Here is a 24,064-nt window from a genome sequence, read left to right on the forward strand (position 1 = left end):
GGTATCATGGCGTCTCTGGGCACAGCCCCTCGCTCCTCTGCAGGACCTGAATGGTCACCCCACAGCAACACAGCCGGCACACCCTCAGCACGGCTGCAGCACAGCTCTTGTCCCCTCCTCCTATGGCGAGCAGGATGGCATCACCCATGGGGCCTGCCGTACCCACCAGCGGCACCTAGAGAGGGAGAGGAGGAGACAGGGCACTGCCTCCTCCGGGACAGGTGTCGAATGGAGTCAAGATCTCCTGACTGTCAGAGACCAAGGGGTCAAAAGGACCCATGCCCCCAGCACCTTCCCTAGCCTATGAGCAAGCCATGGTCCCATACTTTCCCCCCAAAGCCATGGAAATGGTACTGTGGGCAGGGAAGGGTCTCTTTAGCCACAGACACCTGGCTCCCCCTTCATCTTGAGGGCAATATTTCTCTGGTGGGTTGGAAGTGCTCATTACTCACATTGGGAATGACGCTTCTAGGGTGCCCAGTGTGGGGGACTTTGGGCTCAGTAAAGTGTCAGGGAGCACAGAGGATTATGGCAAGCGCTGGACCAAATACCAATGAAAATATCAGACAGAGTAGTCTACAAACACATTTCCAAAGAGTTTCCCTTGTACCCATGGATGGAGCTCACCTACCTTTCTCTCAACACTGGACTCAGGCAATGCTGGAGAGTAATCCAATTTCATGCAATTCAATGAATACAGTGAGGCCAAGGGGGAAAAGCCCCCTCCTTCCCCTGAGAAGGCTCGCAGACCTCCAGGCAAGCAAAGTGCTATGATGGGCTGTGCCGTGCGGCACAGCGGAGGGCAGAGGAAACTCACGGCATCAGCAGGGCTGGCAGAGCAGGCACTCACAGCGAGGCAGGAAGGTGAGCTCGTCGTCAGGCACGGGAGACACAGGCAGGAGGTGAAGGAGGATCAATGGGGGGACAAGCCATGAGCCGCACTCTCTGGAGAGCCGAAGGGCTAGCAGGCAGAGGAGGAGGGTGGCGGAAGGGTGTGGCTGAAGTCAAGCAGGAGAGCAGCTTTAGGGAATGGAGACCAGGATGGGCTTCCTGGAAGAGAAGTAAGGGAAGTGAGGGAGCCAGTCTGCTGCCCACCAGACCAGCGTTCACTGGGTGGGAGGGAGCTGGGAATAAAGACACAGGAGCCAGCAGTCCCTCTTCCTCCTCCTGCCCTCCCACTGCCACCCACACAAAATCAGCCCTGGAACACTCAGGAAAAGGAGAGTCCTCGAAATGAAGACAACAAGAGACAGAGAAAAGGCAGCGGGAGGTCCCACATGTGTATCTAAATATCAGGGGCAATAGATACCTATCCCCCATTCTGGCCTCACATTTACAAATTTAATTCCATATAGATTGTAAGTCTCACCATGAAAGGTGAAATAATAAAACTGAGAAAATATGGGAGAAGAAAAAAAAGCACTAAAACCACAAAAGGAAAAAAAAAAGATACATTGAGCCACATTAAAATAAGAACTATTATTAATCAACAGACACCACTGAGAGGGAAGTCAGCCCACAGAAAAGACATTCACAAGACACGCATTTGGCAAAGGACTGGGGCAAATCAACAAGAAAAATCCAATAAATCCAGACAATTCAAAGAAATGGGCAAATGACTTGGACAGGTACTACACAGAAGAGGATAGCCATGTGGCCAGTAAACAGATGAAAAAATGGTTGATATCTCCCACAGGGCAATGCAACACCCTGCACACGTGAGAACCACTGACGTGACAAAGGCAGCACCCAGCATGGACGGGAGTGCAACATGAGCTCTCATCTCTATTGAGAAAGCGTTCACTCCTCCATTCCAGAACAGGGTTCGCAGCATCTACTGATGCTGAGAACGCATCTCCCTATGGCCCAGCAACCCTGCTCCTGGGCATTCACACGACAGCAGCGAGTATGTGTGTGCACCCAAAGACATAAATCCACACATCATCACAAAAGCGAGATTTGTAGTTGCCAAAAACTAGAAACAACCCGGTGCCCGCCTACAGTAGAATGGATTCCTGACTGTGGTGTGTTCACACAGTCAAAGCTATACGACGACAATGAAGATGAACAAGCTTCAACTAGACACAACAAAAGGGATTCATCTCACATATAATGGTGAGCAAAAAAAGCAGGCGCAAAAGCGCACACGGTGTGGCTAGGTCTATGTGTGGTTCCAAACTGTGCTGTTCAGAGGTGGGAGGTGGGTCCTGTTGGAATGCAGGTTAAGGATAAGTAGGAGGCACGAGGGGCTTGCAGGATGTGGGAGAGGTGCTGTTCCTTTGTATCCTGTTTGCTTGGGTGTGTTTCATTTGTGACGATTCACTGAGCTACGTACTTAGAATCTGTTCATTTCCCTTCTATCTGTTTGTAGTGGCTGAACGGGGGCCCCCTAAAACATAGATCCACAACCTAGTTCCCAGAATCTCTTACGATGAGAATCAACCCTACCTGATATGGCAGAAGATGTGACTATGGTGAGGATCTTGAAAGGAGGCACTGTTGTCACGGGAGATGACAGCTCCATGCGTGTCATTGCCCCTGAGGACATCCCAGGGGGACAAGATGTGGAGGTGGGAGAGAGTAATATTGACGATCCTGACTCTGTGTAGGCCTAGGCTCACGTAGGTTAGCCTAGTTGATAGGTCTGTAATGTAGGTTAGCCTGTGTTTGTGTCTTAGTTTTTAACAAAAAAATTTAAAAAGTAAAAAAAATAAAAAACTTAAAAGCTTATAGAATAAGGATATAAAGAAAGCAAATATTTTTGTACAGCTATCCAATGAGTTTGTGTTTTAAGCTAAGTGTTTTTCCAAAAGAGTCAAGTTACAAATAATTTCAAAGTTTATAAAGTTAAAAATGTACAGTTAGTTTAGTATATTATTGAAGAGGGAAACATTTTTAATAAATTTCATGTAGCCTAAGTGTCTGGTGTCTATAAAGTCTGCAGTAGTGTGTAGTAATGTCCTAGGCCTTCACATTCACTCACCACTCACTCCCTGACTCACCCAGAGCAACTTCCAGTCCTGCAAGCTCCATTCATAGTAAGTGCCCTATACAGGTAAACCATTTTCTTTTCTTTTTTTTTTTTATTTTAAGTTCTGGGATACATGTGCAGAACATGCAGGTTTGTTACATAGGTATACATGTGCATGCATATGTTTATTGCAGCACTATTTACAATAGCAAAGAGTGGAACCAACCCAAATGCCCATCAATGATAGACTAGATAAAGCAAATGTGGCACATATACACCATGGAATACTATGCAGCCCTAAAAAAGAATAAGATTATGTCCTCTGCAAGGACATGGATGAAGCTGGAAGCCATCATGTTTTGTCTTTTGTACAGTATTTTTGCTATACCCTTTCTATGTTGCAACACACGAATACTCACCACTGTGTTGCAATTGCTTCCAGCATTCAGCACAGTCACCTGCTGCATGAGTTTGCAGCCTGGGAGCACGAGGCTCTCCCATACAGCCTAGGTGTGTAGTAGGCTGCACCATCTAGGTGTGTTTAAGTACATGCTACGATGTTTGCACAACAACAAAATCACCTAACGACGGGTTTTTCCTAATGTATTCCTGTCACTAAGTCGTGATTGTGTTTGTAAATCCCATTTCACTAGCTGGTGCATCCACGCATTTCTTTGATCCCCCTACCAACGCCAAAACACACCTACATTGGGTATTTGTTTTCCTCTGCTAATGGCTGCACAAAGAAAAGTCTCTTCTTTTCAATTTGCTCACTGATGCTGCTGCTGTGTCCTGGTAGGAAAGCAGGCATCTCACCAGACAGGTAGGAGGGGACCCGTCTCTGGTTTCCTGAGCTCCCTGCAGCCATGGCTCCAAGCTCCACACCGCGCAGGTGAACCCACCCATCCTAGGCCCCAGTTTGGAGAAAATGTCACAACCATTGAGGAGAATTAGGAGAGACACAATAAGCATGCCTATGAATGTGGCATACATAAAAAGTCCAGAAGGACACTCAATAAACTCAATGAACAGCCTTAGTGGTTGATCTCTGCAGAGGGGGCCAGGGAGCTGGGAGCTCAGAAACATGACGAACCAAAGCAGACACTTCCCCGTGCCATTTCTGGGAGGGGCTGATTGGTGACACTTTTTTGGGTCACAGTTTGGTAATAATTAGCAACATTTAAGTACGCATAATTCCATCTTAAGAAATTAATCCCAAGGGACTCCACAGATGCCAGTCCAGGACAATGAACAATGGCGTACCCCACAGCACTGCTGGCATCATAGAGTCTAAGCACATTGCGGCTCCTCCATGCCATGGGCACCACCGACGGGCCTGCCAGCCCGCCCCTGCTGACAAAGATTTGCAAAGGTATTTTAAACGAAAAAAGAAAAACCCTGAAGGGTATGTATAATGCAATCCTCTATGTATTTTTCTGAGCACAAACCTGAATATACGCATAGAAGGCATCTGGTTTGCCTGGGAGGATGTCCGTGGTTAGAAACACTGAGGCTGGGTCTGGAATGCTCTGCACCATTCACATTTTTCACCATGAAAAACAAGCGTGTGAAACAGCAGTGTTAAGTACACTCACTATCTGCTTTTGCTTGCTTGCTGCACAAAAATAACATTTGTACAAACAAAAGACTATTTAAGCTTAACAAGAGCAGCAATAAAAAACAGGTCCAAATCGATCCTGTGTACGCCCAGTTTCTCTACGGGAGGGCTCTGTGCTGAGCAAGCTCTCTGGTTGCACACTGTGCACAGTTAATAAACGGTTATTAATAATAGCATTGATAATGGCCTCCACGTGCTACTGAAATGCAATTAGTTTCACAGTGGGGCATGATACACATCTGAGGATGAACACTCAATTTTCACTCTCATCCCAAACTTTTAAGTGGTCAGACCAACAGTTTGCATAAAAGGCCCATCCTGTGTGTTGCACAGTGTCTTAATTTCATAACTCGACCGCACCCCAGGCTCCAGCTGCTGCTTTTGATTAAATCAGTGGACAACTGTGTTAACATCCCTTTGGGACTCTGACACTCCAGGCTGTGTGTGGCTGCAAATTAATAAATGCTGGGGCACAAAGAGACTGCCCAGAGAGCACCTTAAAATATGTGCCTCTTCCCCCAACATATCGTGTGAGAAAAAGAAGGGTCCCTGGGGGGTTGATGGGGTGGACACCCAGAGTGAGCATGGGAGGGCAGGCAGGGAAGGGACCATCTCTTCCTCATCAGCAGCCCCTCTGCAGGCAGATGGCTGCAAAAGGCACAGGAAAAGGGCTCGGGGCATTTTCAAGAGGAAGGTTGGGCAGGAAGGAGAGGGGAGAGAGCTGGAAGGAGGAGGCAGGATGCAGCAGGCCCTGGAGCCGTCTTTGCATCCAGCCACCTCCCCCAGCCTTGAGAAGAGGAACAGGAAGTTAGGAACAGACGATGGCAGATGAAAAGGTGAAAATAAACTAGGTGTGATGCGTTAAAGAGGGTGATGCCTCCTCGTTAAAGGAGGGTGACTCGTTAAAGAGGGTGATGAGTCCTGCAGCCACTGCAGGCAGAGGAGGCCCTGCTTCCCCGACCCATCCACCCGTGGCTGCAGGTAGCACCTGACAATAGCTGTGCCTCCCAGGACTCCAGCTCGAGACTCGGGAATCCTCCCACCTGGAGAATCGGAAAGACTCCTGCTTGCTTTTCCAGTTGGATTATGTACCTTGGTCCCTCCAGCATCTACGCCCTGACTTGAGACTACTCTAGGCAGGGGCAACGGTGAAGCCAGCCAGGGAGGCAGCAGCCGTGGATGTGGGCAGGGCCATGGACAAAGCCGCTCATCTGCAGCTCCCGGACGCAACCTCTGGTGAACACTGTCACCATCCATGTCATTCCTCAGCACTCCCAGAGGGAGCCTGCAGACGGCCCCGCGTGGATGGCTGCTGCTTCTTATTCCAAACTCGGTCTAGACAGTGAGGCGCAATGCTGGGCCTTGCGCTCATCAGATAAACTAAACTTGAAAACTCACAATGACACATCTGGGGTTTAAATTTACTTACATGAAATTCAATTTTTAGCCTTAAGTCACTCCTACAAAGTAAGTTTCTACAGGGAAGGGCCAACATGAGCACGCAGTGAATGGAAATCCAGGCTGTCCTCATCCTGAAGGTGCCACAGCAGGCCCCGCCGGCTGCCTGAGAGCTCCCACTCCCTGTTGGTCCCCTCTGCCCCTGCCTGCCTCTGTTCTCTGCCCTGCCTGCCTCTGTTCTAAGGACTGTAAGAGCTAAACCTAAGATCACTCGACTCCCTCGTAATCAGGGGGGCTGTGCAATAGTGTTCTTGTCCATGAGATGTGAGCAGAAGTCCATGAGAAAGACAGCCCTTCCAGAATAAAATGGCAAAGCTTCCACAGGAGAAATCTTTTTGCCCACTGACCTTTGCCCTCCCTCTTCTACGTTATTCCTGCCTGGAATGCAAACATGATGCCTGGAGGTGCAGCAGCCATCTTGTAATGTGAGGACAGAGTCCGTGCTGAGGATGGCAGAGCAGACAGGTGAGCTTGAGTCCTGGTTGATGCCTGCGAGGAGCTACCACGGTCTGGGCAGACAGCTTAGCATTGCTGTTGCAGAAGAAAAATTAATTTCTATGTTTGCATCTGACTCTTAGCTGAACCTTTGCTAATTTGCAGCAAACCTACATGAAACAGTAAAGGACAATCGTAATTAAAATAAAATACAACACATATGTATAAATATACATTTATAATTATTTTTGGTGCATATTTAAATTAAGGAAGATAAGTTATGTAAAATTATTTTTAAAATTTTAAGGTATGATGGACGTTATTATCCTGTATAAGATTGCTCACTCCTAAAAAAACCTGGAAAACTTCAACGATAGTGGAAAAACAGATGCTTTTTAATCCATCGTGAAAAATCCTAGCACAAGCCCAAGTGGAAACACTCTTCCCCAACAGAAATGCAAAGGCAGAAAAGCCCCCTGAGGGAGGGAACCTAGCAGTCAGCCTCCCTCCTACAGGACTGCCTTAATTGCTGGGCAGTAAATGGCTTTGTAGAATGTAACGTGGTCACAAAACCCCAAGGAGCCAACTGCAGAAGGAGAGGCAAGCAGACCCAGTGCCGAGCAGAAGAGGGCAGGGCCATGAAGGAAAACAAAGGGACATGTGACTGCCTGAGCACCAGAGAAGCCCCAGCTACAACCGGTACTCAAGGGGCAGCCCCACCTCTCTGCTGCTTTGCTGATTTCTGATTCTGAGCAAAGGGTGCTATAAATAAAGCTAGAAATAAATATTCCGCCAGTGTATCCCTTGTTTTCCCAGCCTCTGTTCCAAATTTCCTCTTCATGCTCAGCTGCAGGGTGAAGCCGACCTCCTTCCTGCTCTCATGATCATAACGGCTCTGCTGTGAAGACCGCAGCTACGGGGATCTTGTGACCTCAATTGGTCCGTACCCACATCGAGGTAATAGCCAATCTGTCTCCTTTCTCTATATGTCTGAAAGAAAATAATAAACTGACCTGAGCATGAGCTCATCTAAGCATGCTGTTCTGTACCAGGGAGACTTCTCAACGTCACCATCCTCATCCCCATCTTCGTGGAACCAGGGCTAAAGATCCGGCAGACATGTTGGAAGATGCAATGTGCAAAAAAAAAGGAAAAAAAATTAGACAGTTGCTCTGGGAACCAAGACTAGCAATCGAACAGTAAAATAAAGACAGGAATAACCAAAGTGACCCTTTACTGACTGATTGCTATTGATTGGCTGATCAATTACTTACCACATCCCCGGCACCACAGAGAGTAAACGTGTAAGCACATGCTTTCCTTCTATCAACACTGGGAGGTGGTTCTCCCTACTCTAGAAGTGCCCCCAGCTGAGAGAAGCCACCAGGCCATACAGCAAGGAAGAGGCCAAATTGGGCCATAAACTGACGCCTGCCAGTTCTCCCTGCCCAGCCGGGACCACAGGCTGCAGCACAGGGTCTCCACCATCAAGCATCACTTTGAGCTGCAGACAGGTCAGGCCTCAGGAACCCAGCCAAACCAGGTAAGACCTACGTGGGGAGCCCCCCAACCAGGGCGGGAAGCTGCCAAATCATGGTGGGAAGTGAAAGAGGGGCTGGTGATTCAGCACGCAGCACAGCCAATTACTGAGAGGTCCAATATCTGGCCATGGGCTGAGCAAGGGGGTCCTGGGCCTGGGAGCTTGCTGGGAGCCACCTCCCAGGTCATGCACCTGGGCTGCCAGGGCCGGGCTGTGTCTGAGCTGAACACTTCAGTAAGCACCTGCTTATCACAATGGTGTCCAAATCCCCCAGGGCTGCAGCTCTCTACAGCGTGTGTGCCTTTTGTACCATCCCCCGTCTCATCCATTCTTGGGCTCTTATATGATTTTCCTAGGGATGCTGTAACAAATCATCACAAGCTGAGTGGCTAAAAAGAACAGAAATTTAGTCTCTCATGGTTCTAGAGGGGAAAAGTCTGAAACTAAGGTGTCAGCAGAGCTGTGCTCTCTTGGAAGGCCCCAGGGCAGGGTCCTCCTGGATTCTTGCAGCTTCTGGTGACCCTGGAGCTCCTTGGGGTGCCTTGGCTTGCAGGTGCATCAGTTCGATCGGCCAGTGTCCTCACCTGGCATGCTCTCCTGTGTGTCTCTATTTTCTCTTATAAGAACACAAGTCATTAGACTTAGGGTTTACCCTAATCCAGTATGACCTCGTTTTAACTTAACTGGCTACATCAGCAAAAACTTGAGTTACAAATAAAGTCACAATCTGAGGTTTCGGGTGGACACGATATTGGGGGAAGCACCATTCAACCCAGTCCAGACTCCCATCTGCAAACTTCCCCAATTGCCCTGCCTTATCCCTAAGTCCCTAAAAGACTGGATGACTACACACACACACACACACACACACACACACACACACACACACAGATGCATGCACACGGAGCTCATCAGTACATACATATGGATACACACATATGTGTGTATATACATTGTTACATTAAAATGAATTAGCTCTAGTACTTAGAGGCTGCCTTCTAAACAGAACTGGGAATCTGGGACTGGAGCAGGAACCAAAACAGGATTCCTTGAGGTCCCTGCTCCTAATCTCCTAATGCAGCTCTTTGGCAGCTGGGAGAAATGGCATCTTCCATGCAGGGGTTACTGATCACCTTGGCACCTGCGTTCCCACTCACACTCTGCCTGAACAACCATCCCAATACATTCCACTGCTCACCCTAACCAGCAATGGGTACAGCCCCAGTGATTTCAGGGTGTGACATGCTCAGAGCTCCTGCAAGCTGAAGGTGAGACCAGCACACACAGCACAGCCCACCCAGCACGAGGCGAGTCACCTTCCCCGTCTCCCTCAGTCCCCTCTCCCCTCCACCTCTAGCACATTGTGTCTGATGGAATGACCAAAGGCAGTCTGAGCAGCAGACGCCCCCTTCCAGCAAAATCCCGGCTGCAGTTGGCCTACCGCATGCGTGACCCTGGAGATGCCCCTTCCCTGTTTGCGACCCTGGCTCCCCTCTGTGAGTGGAGTGGGTCTGGGGATAAACGAGGTACCATCCCTCAAACCTGTGCACGGTGCCCGATCCAGAGTCAGTGATCAACACCTCTTACTGTGGAACAGCGCCAGGGTCTCTCCACAGAGTTGGAGATGCTGGTCTTGGGCTCCCAAGGATAATGGCAGCTGGCACTGCCCTCTGCAGTGGCGCCATCGAAGCTGCTACATCTGCCTCCAGAGCTAAGCCCTGTGATGAGGCCAAGCCTCAAACGGCAGGATCATCAGGGCAACCTCAGGGACACTGCCTAGCAGACCTGGGCTTTGACAGGGCTCCAGAGAGGGATGGAGGAGCTGGGTCCCCAGCTGTGTCCACCCAGCTAAGAGAACACCCCCAGATGGGTCAGCTTGGGGACCTCAAACTACACAGACTTCATGACTATTTTGGAGGAATCTTTTTTTAAGTCTCAGCTGCAGCATTTGAGTACACATGGTGTGTGCAAGCCTTCCAGTATCAAAGTGGATGGAGCACAGGACTGTGAGTCACAGGATGCTGCTGGACACCCGGCCCCTCCCTGATGGGCCACACGCCCGTGGCCAGTCAGCCAGCCCCTGGAAGGCTGGGTTTATGTTGATACTAAAAATTTGCTATCGAGTTTATTCAAAATAATAATGTTCCGCCTGCAAAACACCTGGATTAGTAATTGGCTTGGTGATGGAACTGCTATGCCATTCAGCCTGCTTGTAAGCAGGGAATTCATACTTCAGAGGGCTCTATTCTCCAAAAAACTCGTGAGAACGATGCCATCTGCATCTGTGCCAACACGGCAGTGTGGTGACGCTTCAGGTCTGTGTACGATAAATCACTGCAGCCAGACAGTCCTCAAATTAGAACTGGCCTCCTCTATCTTTCCAATGTGTTTAAAATTACACGGGCACGTGCATCCCATCTCTGTTTGCCATGCACTTCCCAAAAACAAACCGCCCAGTATGTGTGTGGTTTTGAGACTGTGTGTGTATGAATGACAAGCTGGAGCTTATGTCTGTGGAGAACCTGCACTTACCAGCTCAGGAAGGGGACACTGACCTCCACCTGGGAAATGAGGAAGTTCAAGTCTTCCTCTGGCAGTGTCCTCAGGGGCTTCCTGCGACACTGCTGGGGACACAGAAATTCTCCCGCCTCCTGCCGGCAGCCACCTATGCACGCACCACTCCTGCCCCATGGCCTGGTGGTCCCGCACACTGCAGCCCGTCCTACCCTCAGAGGATCTGCACCCCCAGAGTTCTGCTGCAGCGTGTGTATGCCAGGGCCATCTGCAAAAATTCCAGCTTTCTCAGCTGTGTGACTCCCAGTGCCACCCACAGTATTTCTTCCTTATCACCAAGTCATGTCATTTGTTTTCTTTTTGTGTCATTTAGTTATTTTTCTTCCAAAAACACAGAAGAGAATCTTTTGGTACAAGGAAGAAGACAAACACTGCTTCTGGCTCTTTAAACACCCAGACTTACTTGTGTTATAGAATTTGAGGCCAAATGCATACATCAGTTTGCTCATTCATTGGTTTAATAATTGATATGTACCCATTACGTCTCAGTCACTGTGATAAGTGCAGGGTATAGTAGTGGACAAGGCTGGTGTGGTCCAGACTCTTGAGGAGATTACAGGGTTGAAGGTCAGATACTTCCTCTGTAACTCTGAGTTACCTTTGACACTTATTGGATGTCAAAGGAGAGTTTGACAAACAGACCAGCACTGGTCTGAGGTGTCAGAGAAGGTGAGATAACAGAAATGACTTTTACACTGCAACCTGAAAGATGGGCACAGGTGAACCAGGAAAGAGATGAGTTATGTGGAGGTGTGGTGGACTGAGAGGATGAAATATGAATATGACTGGAGTGAAAATAAATAAATAAAATCAAGGAAATGGGATATTTAGGAGACTTAGCGACGGCAATGATACCAGGGCAGGAGAAGAGGGAGGGACAGAAAGGAGGCAAAGATGATATGACCAGCTAAAAGTTCATGCCACTTTCTGAGGCAGACACAAAGGGAGACTTGGGTGGGAAAGGTATCTGTGTAATTTGAGAGACACTGAGTGTGAGGTTCCTGGGGAATAGAGAGAGGGAAAAAAAAATGGAAGTTGGGTTGCAGAAGTGTAGGACTCAGTTAGGCTGGGCTATAAACCTGGAATCTCAGCACAAGATAGTAACTGGTGCCAGGGCACAGAGGAGCTTGCCCAGGGAGAGGGTGGGTAGGGAAAGATGCCTCGAGGAACCCAAACCTGAACCTCTGCTGGAGCATGCTGTTTAGAAGTCAAGGAAAGAGAGGGCTCTCCGGAAGCTGTGCTGGTTGGAATGGGGCCTGGATTCAGCATTTTCATAAGCTCCTTGGTGGTTCTGCCATGAGTAGGCAGAAGTCTGCTTTGGAGAAACTTATTCAGATAGAGCTTGGACAAGGTCAACCCTCAGCTAATGTTGATTGAATAAACATGTTTTGTAATTACATATTTGTCCATCTTTCTGTATCAATGCATACAGACCTTCATTCCTTCATTCATGTTAGTCATAGCACAGTTATCCAGCAAGTGGATAAAGCATGATTTATCTAAGCCATTATTAATGGACATTCAAGTTATTGCCTTTTTTCCTTTATAAACGATGTAAAAATTAACACCTGCCTATTCTTCTGCTGGGTTTTCTTGTTTGTGAAAGAGCTCTGCATAGTAGTTATTAAGTTCCTTGTGATAGGTGTAAGTATTATAACTGGGCTCAGTGGCTCACACTTACAATCTCAGCATTTTGGGAGGCCAAGGAGGGAGGATCACTTGAGGCCAGGAGATTGAGACTAGCCTGGGCAATATAGTGAGACCTCATCCTTACAAATGAAAATAAAAAACATTAGCCGGGCATGGTAGTGCACACCTATAGTCCCAGCTACTCAGGAGGCTGAAGTGGGAGGATCCCTTGGGCCCAGGAATTCAAGATTACAGTGAGCTATGATTGTGCCACTGCACTCCAACCTGGACCAGAGTGACACCCTGTCTCTACTGAAAAAAAAAAAAAAAAAGATCTTTCTTAGCTTTTTTGCCTTTTGAGTTTATGGTGTTTTTAGCCTTATGTTATTTATTTTTTTCTAACAGCTATACAGCCAAATGTGTCGATCTTTTCCTTTGTAACTTCTTAGGTTTGTGATACATTTAAAAAGTTTAAGAAGTGGTACATCTGCCACCTAACGTCACCTGAGTCTTGACAGGACCAAGGACTGTATATTGTCGAACTCCCTTGGGGCAATGGCACCTCTGTCACTTGGACAGATGGGTCAATTCTGTGCAGGTGAGTGGCAGGAAACACAGCAGGCTCACCTGGCTATACAGGGTAAACATGTGACCTCGTTTGTAGCCAGCACCTGTATTGTCACTGACTGTAGAAATATTTTAATAAGGCACTCATATACATTTGATAGGATTCAAACAATGGAAATAAAAAAAGAACACAGAAAATTGATAAACTACTCAGTGACATTACTGATATTCCCCAAAGATGAGCGCTTCCCCTTGTAACTAACACCTGGTTATTTCAGGACTTGAGCACAATAGAGACAGGTGGTATCACAATCCTCATCAAGTGTAACTCCAATAGCTCAACTTCCAGGAATTTACCCTAAATAAGAACTGAACAAGTGGAAGATGTATGGTCAAAGATACTAACTTCATATTAGTGAAGAACTGTGAAGCACACAGGTACCCAATGGGAGCTGATGAACTAAGCCCAGGAGAGCCACAGAGTCTTGTGACGTGGCAGGCACAGGCCCAGCTCTCCCGCTCGTTCGCTGGGTGACCTGAGCAGGCACCTCAGGTCCCTCATCTGTGAACCTCACTGATTTACTGTGGGAATTGAGGCAATGCATGGAAAGTGCTTAACCTGTGTCCAGCACGTAAATAACAACACATCTGCTATTCACATATTAATGGAACACTAAATATTAAAATTATGTGAGAGGAAGTTTACTGAGTTGCCCAGATTTCATGGCATCCTGTTAAAAGAATAAAGGTTACCAACTCATAGTATAGTAATAATTCCACATCTAGTTGTTCAGTGTGTGTGCACATCTGTGCAAGAGAAGAACATCTAGATGGATGAAAATCACAATAGTAACAATTTGGGCAGAAATGTGGAGACTTTTGTAGCTCTATTTTTCAGTTTTCTGTAATGAACCCTTCTGATTGTACACCCAAAAACATAAAGAATGTTCTAGTTCTGTGTAAAGGTGGGGCTTAATTTTTGCTTTTTCATTCTGACCCACAGAGGCAGCACAGATTATTTAAAACAGTGATACAGGCTCAGGCCCTGTTTGAGTCCGTACCTGCCTCGTGGTGGTTCAGTGGTGTCCTTGGGCATAACAAAAATCAGTGGGCCCTGGGGCTGTTTGCCTGACCTGTGTCTGGAGGAAGAAAGGGGTGGGGAAGAAGAGGACAGAAGCAAGGCAGGGATTGGAACGAACTGAGTGGCAATGGGCAGGGGTGATGTGAAAAAGCTGATCGAAATGGTTGATACCGCCCCAGGATGGCTCTCGCAATCATTCTTTTAACCAAAATGAGGTCTTTGAGAAGAAGGAATGAAGGACCAGCCAGGTGTGTGCAGCTGAACCCAAGCTCCTCCAGGTGGAGAGCCCTGGAAGACAGTGTCAGTGACAGTCACAGCATGCCTCGCCGAGTGTCAAACGCGGCCTGCAACCCTCCAGCGCTCTCACACTGACATCAATTCCGAGCTAAGCAGATTCCTCAGCAAGTCAGAGGATTTGAAAGTGATGGGCACTTGCAACTAACGGTAATGGCAGGTGGAGTGGAAAAACGAGACCTTCCCGTGGAATTAAGGGGCATGTGGCCTGTCATAGCGAGAGGCTCCAACACCTATTCACTGCCTGGGGACCCACTGTGGTGGTGTCATCAGACACACTGATGAGAGTTAGGAGTTCCAAGGCAGTGCATCCATATACCCAAACCTTTACTCAAAAAAAGACTGGTGAATATTCCAGAATAATGTGTGACAGCTACACTGCCCCTGCTGGGCCTAGGCCAGCAGACTTGTCATGCTGTGGGGCTGTTTTCAGGGCTACCAGATATGCATCTCTAGCTGACGGTCACCCTCTCTTGCCAAGGCTCAGACACCAAGATTAAAACAGCTTGAGGCCACCCGATTAACTCAGTCCCAGGATATGTACAACAGCCCCTACTGCCGGCACATCCTCCATGTTTCAGAGCCCAGGAAGAGAGGACTGTGGACACCTTGGAACCACCTGGAACCAGCACAGAGGGAGGCGAAGCTGCAGGGATTCAGGCATGTTAAGCCCTGGTGCCCCAGCTTCAACATCAGTAATATAAAGAAAGCCAGACCTCACAGAGCTGGTGAAGGCCAGGTGAGTTGATGCAGGTGAAGTGTGTGGGAAGAGCCCAGCGAGCCGCGTGCCCATATGGCCCTCGTGCAGCAGCCAAAAGTCAGCATCCTGATGCCGGAAAAACAAGGCGGAACAGCGATTCAGGCACCTGAACCTGCCAGACAGGAGCCTCCTCTACTCTAGCAGAAATTCTTCCCCTTGGTAGGGGTAGGAGTCCTTTTCTGGTGCTGTTTTGGAGAGAACAGAACTGCTAGCGAGGGACCAGCTTCCTAAGGAGCCTGGCCCCTGACTCTTGGTAAATACAACCCTCCTGGGGAGTATTCTGGACTGAGTTGCATCCCCCCCAAAACCCCAGTGTCAAAGCCCTAACCCCAGGACCTGAGAATGCAACTGTATTTGGAGACAGTCTTCAAAGAAGTAAGTTAAAAATGGGTCCTTCGGGTGGGTCCTAATACCATCTAACTGGTGTTCTTAGATTCTAAAGAGGTTAGGACACACAGAAGAGACACCAGGGCTGTGACACACACAGAGGAACGACCATGTGAGGTCAAAGCGAGCAGGTCTGCAAGCCAGTGAGGCCTCGGGGGAAACCCACCCTGCAGCACCGTGAGCTTGTACTTCCAGCCTCCAGAACTATGGGAAAATACATGTTTGTTGTTTAAACCACCCAGAATGTGGTGTTTTACTCCAGCAGCCCTGGCTAGATCCAGGTTGGTTCAGGATCATTCGTAGGAGGCAAATTAATGCTGATTCCCAGGGCCCATCCTAAAGCCTGCGGCTCAACAGGTCTGAACTGGAGCGCTACCTTACTAACAAGCCTGCCCAGGCCATTCGGACACAGGGGTCTACAGGTCAACCTCAGCACAGGCCGCACTAGGGCCTCCACTCCAAGGGTGGCCCACAGATCACAGAAACAGCGCCACCTGCAGTTCATGAGAAACGCAGTTTGCAAGGCCCAATGGATGTGTGAATCCGAACCTGCAGGTTCACCGAATCCCCTCGGGATCTGTAAGCACACTGAAGCTGAAACACAGCCCTGCCGGGCGTCTTTCCAGCGTGTCAATAAATTGGTGTACTATGGCCCCTAGGAAAGGGTTGGTAGAAAAAATTGGAATTCTGCATTTTGCTTTAGCTTTTCCTGCCTAAATGCCTGGAGAACAAATTTTCTTATGAATATTACCAACCCTCTGGGAAAGTAATAATTAACTGTTTGCAAGACACATTGTACTATATTATAAAAATATTACAAAAATAATTACATGGAATAAGCCACATACTTAGTTTATTATACGCATATCTAATTGAAATCCATGAAAACAGTTACATTTAAAACATTCTTTATGCACTATACTTGAAAATGTAAAATATAATACCAATTAAGTACTTCCTACATTAAACCGATTTCTCTTTTTTTAAAAAACTTTTTCCTAGTCGTTTTAGCTTTCTGACACCATAATAAAATAGAACAGAAAGAGTACATTAAAAGAAAAATATTAGGTAGAATGTTGTAAAACTTTTAATTTACCCATCATATTTAACATTTCCAAGCCTATTTTCCTGCGCCTCATCTGCTTGCAGAGAGAATGATCCCTACAGTGTCGAGGGGTCAGCACTCTGAAAGCCAGTTGACGCCGGACAAGCTGCTGGAACAGCTGGGGCACAGCTCCGCCTCTCCTCCAGCCCCTCCGTCCCATGAGGCCAAACAATGAGGACAGAGTGGCTGAGGGGTGTGTCCAGGACCCAATCCCACCACAGCAGGAAGGTGGCGTGAGCGCTCGCAGTCCCGGCCTCACGCCGCATCACAGTCACGGGGGGATCTTCAAACGGGAAGGGTGAGCTGGTTAAGAAGGCGGGTGATCCTCCCCCCGGATGCTTCGATACTTAGCCATGTCTTCTGGAAATACTTTAGAAAGTTCTTGAATCAACAGGCTTTTAAATTTCTACAAAGAAAATACATTATCAAAGGAGCTCTTCACATCAACACTCCAATAACTATTTAAAATATGCCTTTTGGAAGTTTAAACACATGGCCCACTAAGCAATACAGGGCCACAGGACTGACCTGAGACTTCCACTGATCTCAGAGGAAATGACACCAATGGCAACATATGCAAAAGGAAGCGACACTGCACAGCCCCGGACGTTATCACCAGCAGCACAATTCTGTACTGCCCAAAGGCACCGGTGTGACAGGAGCCTGCTGGAACTGTAAGCCACGTCCCTGGTGGCCCAGTGGCTGTGTTCACATGGAGAGAGACATTTCTGCTGGCCAATATAATTCTCACTCAGCTTTACCAAGCGAAATGGAACAATCAAAACCAGCAGCCCTCGCTATTGATAAGGAGTGCACTGGCTCTGAAGGTGACAATGGACTCAACAACTCCTCAATCCCAAATGGACAAAACAGAGATGAGGCTGTGGGCGCCGTAAGAACAACTACGACAAAACACCACTTCTGAGGTGTCCTGTTTACCACCAGGAGGGGATCACCTGGATGGGATTCTGAAAGCCCTGTGACCAGGCAGGTCTCCTTCTGACAGCTCCTCCCCTTGCTCCTCCCACTCGGCCAGAGCGCCAAGAGGCCACTGTGTGACCATCCCTGCCTGCGCACATTAGCCATGGCTGAGCACACGTGTCCCAGTCTGGCACCAGGCATCAGTAGGAACACAACACTCACATCCTCTGTGATCCTGGAGCTCAAGCAGCCGGCAGAGGAGACAGAACAAACAGAAAAAACAAAATTAAAAGGTAAATCTTGACCAGCACTCTCAAGGAAAGCTTTAGAAAAGGCTGGTCCCAAAGGCCTCTTTGAGGAGGTGAAATCATCTGAAACTGGAAGGACAGAGTCGCTTGTGCAAAGAGAACATGGAAGAGCTCCAGGTGGAGAAGATGGCAGGAGAAAAGAACACAAACGAAAGGGCTGGATGTATTCCATAACCGAAATCCAGGCCGGCGTGGATGGCCGGGAGGAGGAAGGGGCACGTGTTGTGAGCTGGGAGGAGAGGCAGGCAGGGGTCCCTGCCGCACATGGCAACAGTTGCATGGCGCCAACAGAAATGAGTGGCCATTAAGTCCAAATAAAGAAACAAAACACCAATTTGAACTACATTTGAGTCAATTTAAGGAAAAATTATATATTTCATGTTCAAGTGCAGAGAGTTCTCTACATCTCATCAAGGTAAAGAAAAACTAAGTGATCTGGAGAATTTCATTGACAGTGGATATGGTAAAAAGAAGTTTGGAGGTCAGAAGCTGGACAAAGAAAAATCAATATTCAAGAATCCTCTAAACCAAAGAACCATGACTACAGGGAAAGCCTTCAACAGTAGGAATTACTACAGAAAGTATCAATGCAATAAAAGCGCATCTTAAAAAAATGAAAATGATCACAGCCAGTGAGAACTACCATCACAAAAATTACCCTGGATTTCCTTAAGAGTAAGATTAGTGTATGTTTTGTATGCTATTACACAGCTGATATCTAATTTTACTTACTGCCTATTACACAATTCAGAAATCTCAACGTGTAAAGTTATGAAAGTCAATATTCTAGCAAGTATGGAAAAAAATGAGTCTCTTAACCAAATTTCGCAGAGAAGGCATCTCTTCCCCGTGTATTTCTGACACTCCTTAGAGACTTACCTTCATGGTGTCGATCTTGCCTTTTACTTGCTCATTTTTAGCTAGAGCCCTCTCCAGGCACTCTTTGGTGTAGAGCTGGGGGTTTCGACCTTGATCTATGTATCTGGAAACATGAAACATTTCAATTAGCATTCCTATGACTGACACCTATTCTCACAGCTTTCTGAAAGATATGGGGGAAAAAAGGTCAGGTATATATAACTGCACATGGCCTTGTTTAGACAAAACTGAGTGTAGGAACCAGGGGAATTAAGATTCCCTCATTTACACAAGTATAGCTAATCTGATTTCATTACTTCTGATAATACGAACAGCTCATAAAATCAAGTAATGACCACTTATAAACCCAAGCACGCTTCACAAGCCATACCACTTTACATTTGCTTAGCATTTGCACTTTTCAAAATTCGTTCATGCTATTTATTACCTTTTTGATCCTTACAGCAGCTTGTATGGTAAGGCAACTCTTGACAAAAGAAAAAACCAAATGAGATCCAGGGGTCTGGGCCTGGGTGACACAGGAGGATCCTGCTACGATGCAGCCCCCACTCTAGGTCAGCCCCGCTGCTTGGCAAAGCCCCCCCTTCTCTGTGGAGGAGCTTCAGGGGAAAGGAAAGGAGAACTACAAGCACAAGAGCCCCAGCCCTGACGACCCCAAGATCCTTTTACAAACCACTCCATTGTTTTAAAAAGAAGAGGGGGCTTGATATACCACTTTACTAAATACACCTAAGTAACTTAAATATAACAGAGACATTCTGGCCAATTATTTCTAAACAGTATAAAACTGTTACTTAGAATTTTTAACACTTCCCCCAGAAATTATCTTCAGTATCCTGAAGATCTAATTAACATACTGCCTAGATCAATACCTATATTTTACCAAGAGCAGGCCACCTGCCTTTTTCTGTACCTTAAAGAAATCCTTACCATTCAACTAAATTGAATCATTCATTATTTAAAAAACAAAAAACAAAAACTGAAAACTAACTCTACTTTCGTTTTTTATAATTGGGGCCAAAAATATATAATCACTTCAGAACAAAGATATCATTAGGTTACTACCAATGGTATAAAAAGTAGCCTTGATAGATAGCAAAAGATAAAAACATCACAAGTTCTAGAAATTCTATTTCATTTCAGTGTTTTTGAAATAATGTAATGTGGCAAAATTACGGTTAATTCTAAACAAAACCTATCCATTTCTCAAGAAAAACCTGACAGGCTCACAGAATAAGGTCAACCATGTCAGCTGACGGTCGTTTCTTCAATAGCATGGACATCCTGCTCAGACTTGGTTCTCTGAAGACCCAAGGGTGAACCCACTCCTGCCCACACACAAAGTCCTGGCGACAAGGGCCAAGCTGCTTTCATCTTAGCTAAAGACACAGTTGGTGTGTATGAAAATGTACACGCTGCAAAGGCCACTGGGACCTGGAAATTCCTTCTACATTGGGTAGACATCAACCACCGATTTGCAGATAAAACTCCCAGCACTGCTCTGTATTAGGGTTCACTGGCATACTCCTCCTGATACCCTAGGTCAATCTCACTCTTCCCCGTGCCCAGCACTTCCCTCTGCCCTTAAGCAATCTGTTCACATTAGTCTCCATTTGTTCTGCTTCAGAGGACATGAGTAGTTACTTGCCACTTGTCACTATATGCATCCCCTGCATTCATAATCAGAAGAGCACAAAGGAGGACGCTCTGTATTTCTGGACTGAGAAAGCCAAAGCCGAGTCTGGAGCTGTCTCAGGTGCAAGACCTTCATCCCACCTGAAGTCACAGACCTCAGTGGTGCCCACTGAGCACAGGTAAGGAATACGGGGCAAAGTCATCAGCAGGTGAACAGAAGATCAGAGACCAAAACCACCTCTGTGTCCTGACTTTGTAGGCAGCTGCTGCACTATAGCTAGAACTGGTATCTCTGACCTTTTGGGATGGAAAACAGCCATAACTCTTTCCCTTTACTGCCTAAGGAAATCTAGTGATTTACATTTGCAGTTTTGCTGCAAGAAATACTAGAATGTTCTTGCTGTTCCAAGCCAGTACCATCACGGAGAGGCTGCTTTGCACTGGTCAATAAAGTATGAGTCCGGGGGTTTCATCTTAACTCTGACACTTACTAGGTAAACAACCTATTGGAGTTACTTATCAGGTCTTTCATGTGCGAAATCAGAGATGTGACCAAATCAATGCGAGAAAACCTGGATTTTGAAAATCTAAAAGCTTATTCCTGTATGTGTTCTCAGGACTATTACTAAGATAGGTGCACACAACTCTCCATAGAAAACAGTGAGCAGCCTCCCCAAACATGCTTGGAATAAGAACCCTTTCTTTCCTCCTTTGACAGAACAGATACTTTCATCTCTCAGAACTAGCACTCCACGGGCAGTTTGGGAACATCAGACCAGATTGCTTTTCAGGTTGCTTCTGGCTGCCATTTTTTAAAAATTTACAATATAGCCCTCGTAGGACTTTTCACCTCTTAAGGAAAAAAGGAAGTTTTGTGGCTGTTCTTTAGCGTAAGCAGGACTTTGAGAACCTATGACGTATTTCATATATTTAATAAGCTTTTATTTACATGTAACTTTTTTTCAACAATAGAATATTAAGGAGATTCTTTTTTTTTTTTTTTTTTTTTTTTTTTTTTAGTTTTGTAATCCCATTAGAACATAAGTTCCATGAGGGCAGGTATTTTTGTCTATTTTTTTTCCACCGGTACATCCCCAGCACCCAGGCTGTGCCTACCACACAGCAGGCACTCAAATGTCAGTGATGAAGAAGTCACGATACCACACCATAACTGAACAAGATTTATACCCAAGACGAATATCAAGAATGTTACTTACTCAAAAACTTCTAACGGTACGGTAATATCATGAAGCTGCTGTCTGCACTTATCAATATCCTGTAAGCCAGTAACAATAAAATTCCTGGGGGGAAAGGCAAACACACAGGCATCTGGTTACTCTCACTTGACAGTATAAGCACCACCCACAGAGCTACCCAGCCAACTGGGGCTCCACGCAAGTTCGTTCTCCTCACAGCTGTGCGGGTTACACATGGCTCTTACCTCTTTGGTTAGCTACAAGATTCCTAGGACACCGCTAGAGTTACAAAATACCCTTAAATATTTGTTACTTTCCTTCTCAACTAGAAATTGCCAGTAAGGGGGATGGAGAGGGAACCTGATGAAAAATATGAACCTTCTCTCAAAAACAATTACCTGACTGTGCATATGACCGTGTGTGCGGTTTCAGCGAACACATGAGGCAGCGGACTATACTCAAAGTCTGAGGGAAAGAAAGCCATACTGTCTGGTTTAGCTTCCTCTCCTCTCTGGAGCCTTCCTACACCACCAGGCTGGCCTGGCTATTCCCACAGCACTCGGTATGGAACCTCTGCTGCAACATTTTCTATGTCCGTGCCCCATATAAAGCCCTTCTCGAAAGTGCTGTACTTGTATTTGCCTTTTCTCCATCCCAGGGCCTAGCAACATGAACAGCACAAGGCTGTTGCCAGGAAATAATAATAATAAACATTCTGCAGCCTTTCTCAGCACCACCTCCCGCCTAGTTCCTCCACTGTCAGGCCTATGCAGCAGGTGGCTTCGGAGCCTCCCCTTCTGAGGCCTAGTTTAGGGCGTGCACCCACTGTGGAGCCAGCCTCCCCTCTGGAGACAGAGACTGAATTCCCAGAAGGGCTCCAGGAGGAAAAGGCTGGGAGGGGGTTACACATGAGAGGGGATACGCTAGAAGAGAAAGCATGATTCCCTTGATAGGGAAACGGAAAGTATATCATCGGGCCATGATGACGTCTCCACAGGGGCCTCAAACAGGTTCCTCTAACGCAAATTGGGAAGGAGGCGGTTGGCAACAGGCGGGAGCGCGGGCCCCGCCCTCTGAACACAGCCGGGAAAGGCGCCCCGAGCTCCGGGACCAGACCAGAGGGCTGGCGGGGCACGAGCAGCGGTCAGGCTCCGGTCGGGCTCCCTAGATCCCCGCTCCCCGAGCACGCACTTCCCGGCCAGGCCCTGGGGAGACCCCGGCAGCCTCGGGCCGCCACTCACAGCTTTTGGTTGAGCCCGGCCTGGCTGCTGGGCTGGAAGTCACTGACGATGATGCCGAGCTGCCGAATGTTCTCCACGAACTTCTCCAGGTGCTCCTCCAGGTGGTCAAACTTCTCTGCCATCGCCTCGGCCCGACCCCCACCCACACAGCTTCAGCCAGCAGCGCCGCAAGCGCGGCCCTACGCTCCTGCTTCCTGCTTCCGTCCGGACAGATACGACTTCCGTTTCCTCTAGGGGCGCGCGGGAGAGCTCTTGGAGGCGGAGCCTGGTTATCGGGACGGGCGTGTTGGGGGCGGGGCGGGGCGGGGCGGGGCGGGCTTTCGGAGACGCGGTCTGGATTCTGGAGGAGGCCTCGGCACGCAGCTGGGCGAGTACTAACTGCTTGCACTCACATCAGACCTGTCTCGGTCATGGGAGAAGTTGAAGACTTGGTGCAATGCAGCATCTTCAAGCAATACACAATGGATGGAAATCCTAAAGTTTGCATGAAGGACCAATAACGGTAGTCTCCCTGCCCCTCTACCAGAGCCCTTGGGATCAGCGCCGACCTGCCTCCTTTCCTCTATGTAATCTGCGGCCACCTCCCCTAGCTCTTGCTGCTAACAGTGCTTCCCGGACACCTGCTGCCTTCCTAGGTCAGGGTCTCACCTCCTCGGGCCAATTCTGACCAAACAGCACCCTATGGGGTTGCCCTGTCTCTGAAAATAACCTCCCCTGCTTCACAAAGCTTTTAGTAAACTGCTGTTTATCTCATTGAAATTCAATTTAGGTCATTTCACTCTTACGTTTAAGAAACTCTTCTGCCCAATCTCCTGTGATAGCTGATATCTCCTCCAGCCTGTTTGAATTGCTCAAGTGATTTCTTTTACTGAATATATGTGTGGCCTGTACTTTTCAGTGCCTAGAAACAGGCAAAGTGAGGGAGCTCCTTTGCTAGATGATCTCCAGAGCCTCTCCCAGCTGTGACCAGAAATGGAAAGCCAGAGAAGGTAAGTGACTTGCCAAACTTATGGAATCAGGGCACTCCAGTTGGTGGGATGGGCTGATACACAGAAGTGTTACATAAAATACTTCTCTCCTGATTTAACAACAATTAACTTCAGGGAATTATAAAACAAGGTGGAGGCTGGGCGTGGTGGCTCACCCCTGTAATCCCAGAACTTTGGAAGGCCAAGGCAGGTGGATCACCTGTGGTGAGGAGTTCGAGACCAGCCTGACCAATATGGAGAAACCCTGTCTCTACTAAAAATACAAAAATTAGTCAGACATGGTGGCGTGCGCCTGTAGTCCCAGCTACTTGGAAGGCCGAGACAGGAGAATTGCTTGAACCCGGGAGGCAGAGGTTGCAGTAAGCCAAGATCATGCCACTGTACTCCAGCCTGGGCAACAGAGCAAGACTCAAAAAAAAAAAGGTGGAAATAAAATATTGGACAAATAAAAAATTTTTAAAGTTATTAGGGAGAGG

General features: G+C 47.5%; 1 protein-coding gene across 4 annotated transcripts; it reads right to left on the bottom strand.

Annotated features, from left to right (window-relative positions):
- Positions 1–637: 637 nt before the first annotated feature.
- On the bottom strand, positions 638–22,831 carry MED10 (mediator complex subunit 10). 4 transcript variants are annotated; one of them, XR_004030394.1, is made up of 7 exons: positions 22,600–22,816; positions 21,380–21,463; positions 18,528–18,630; positions 7,496–7,584; positions 6,395–6,652; positions 4,420–4,500; positions 638–1,050 (listed from the first exon to the last, which is right to left on the bottom strand). XR_004030394.1 is itself a non-coding variant. In XM_030813899.1 (5 exons), the coding sequence occupies exons 1-5, from the start codon at positions 22,719–22,721 to the stop codon at positions 6,637–6,639; spliced, it is 414 nt and encodes a 137-aa protein (XP_030669759.1). In that variant the 5' UTR covers positions 22,722–22,816; the 3' UTR covers positions 6,024–6,636. The 4 variants fall into 4 exon arrangements, 2 of the variants coding, with proteins under 2 accessions (XP_030669759.1, XP_003263266.1); XR_004030395.1 differs by lacking the exon at positions 4,420–4,500; XM_030813899.1 differs by lacking the exons at positions 638–1,050; positions 4,420–4,500 and having other exon boundaries at positions 6,024–6,652.
- Positions 22,832–24,064: the final 1,233 nt, after the last annotated feature.

Source organism: Nomascus leucogenys, chromosome 6 (assembly GCF_006542625.1).
Source record: "Nomascus leucogenys isolate Asia chromosome 6, Asia_NLE_v1, whole genome shotgun sequence".
NCBI lineage: Eukaryota > Metazoa > Chordata > Mammalia > Primates > Hylobatidae > Nomascus > Nomascus leucogenys.

Bases quoted from the DNA above. Each gene is read 5' to 3' on its own strand.
- MED10 (XM_030813899.1), bottom strand. From the start codon at position 22,721: ATGGCAGAGAAGTTTGACCACCTGGAGGAGCACCTGGAGAAGTTCGTG. The intron at 21,464-22,599 runs GTGAGTGGCGGC...CTTTCCCCCCAG, and splicing joins GCCGGGCTCAACCAAAAGCT to GAATTTTATTGTTACTGGCT. The intron at 7,585-18,527 runs GTAAGTCTCTAA...CCGGATCTTTAG, and splicing joins GCAAGATCGACACCATGAAG to CCCTGGTTCCACGAAGATGG.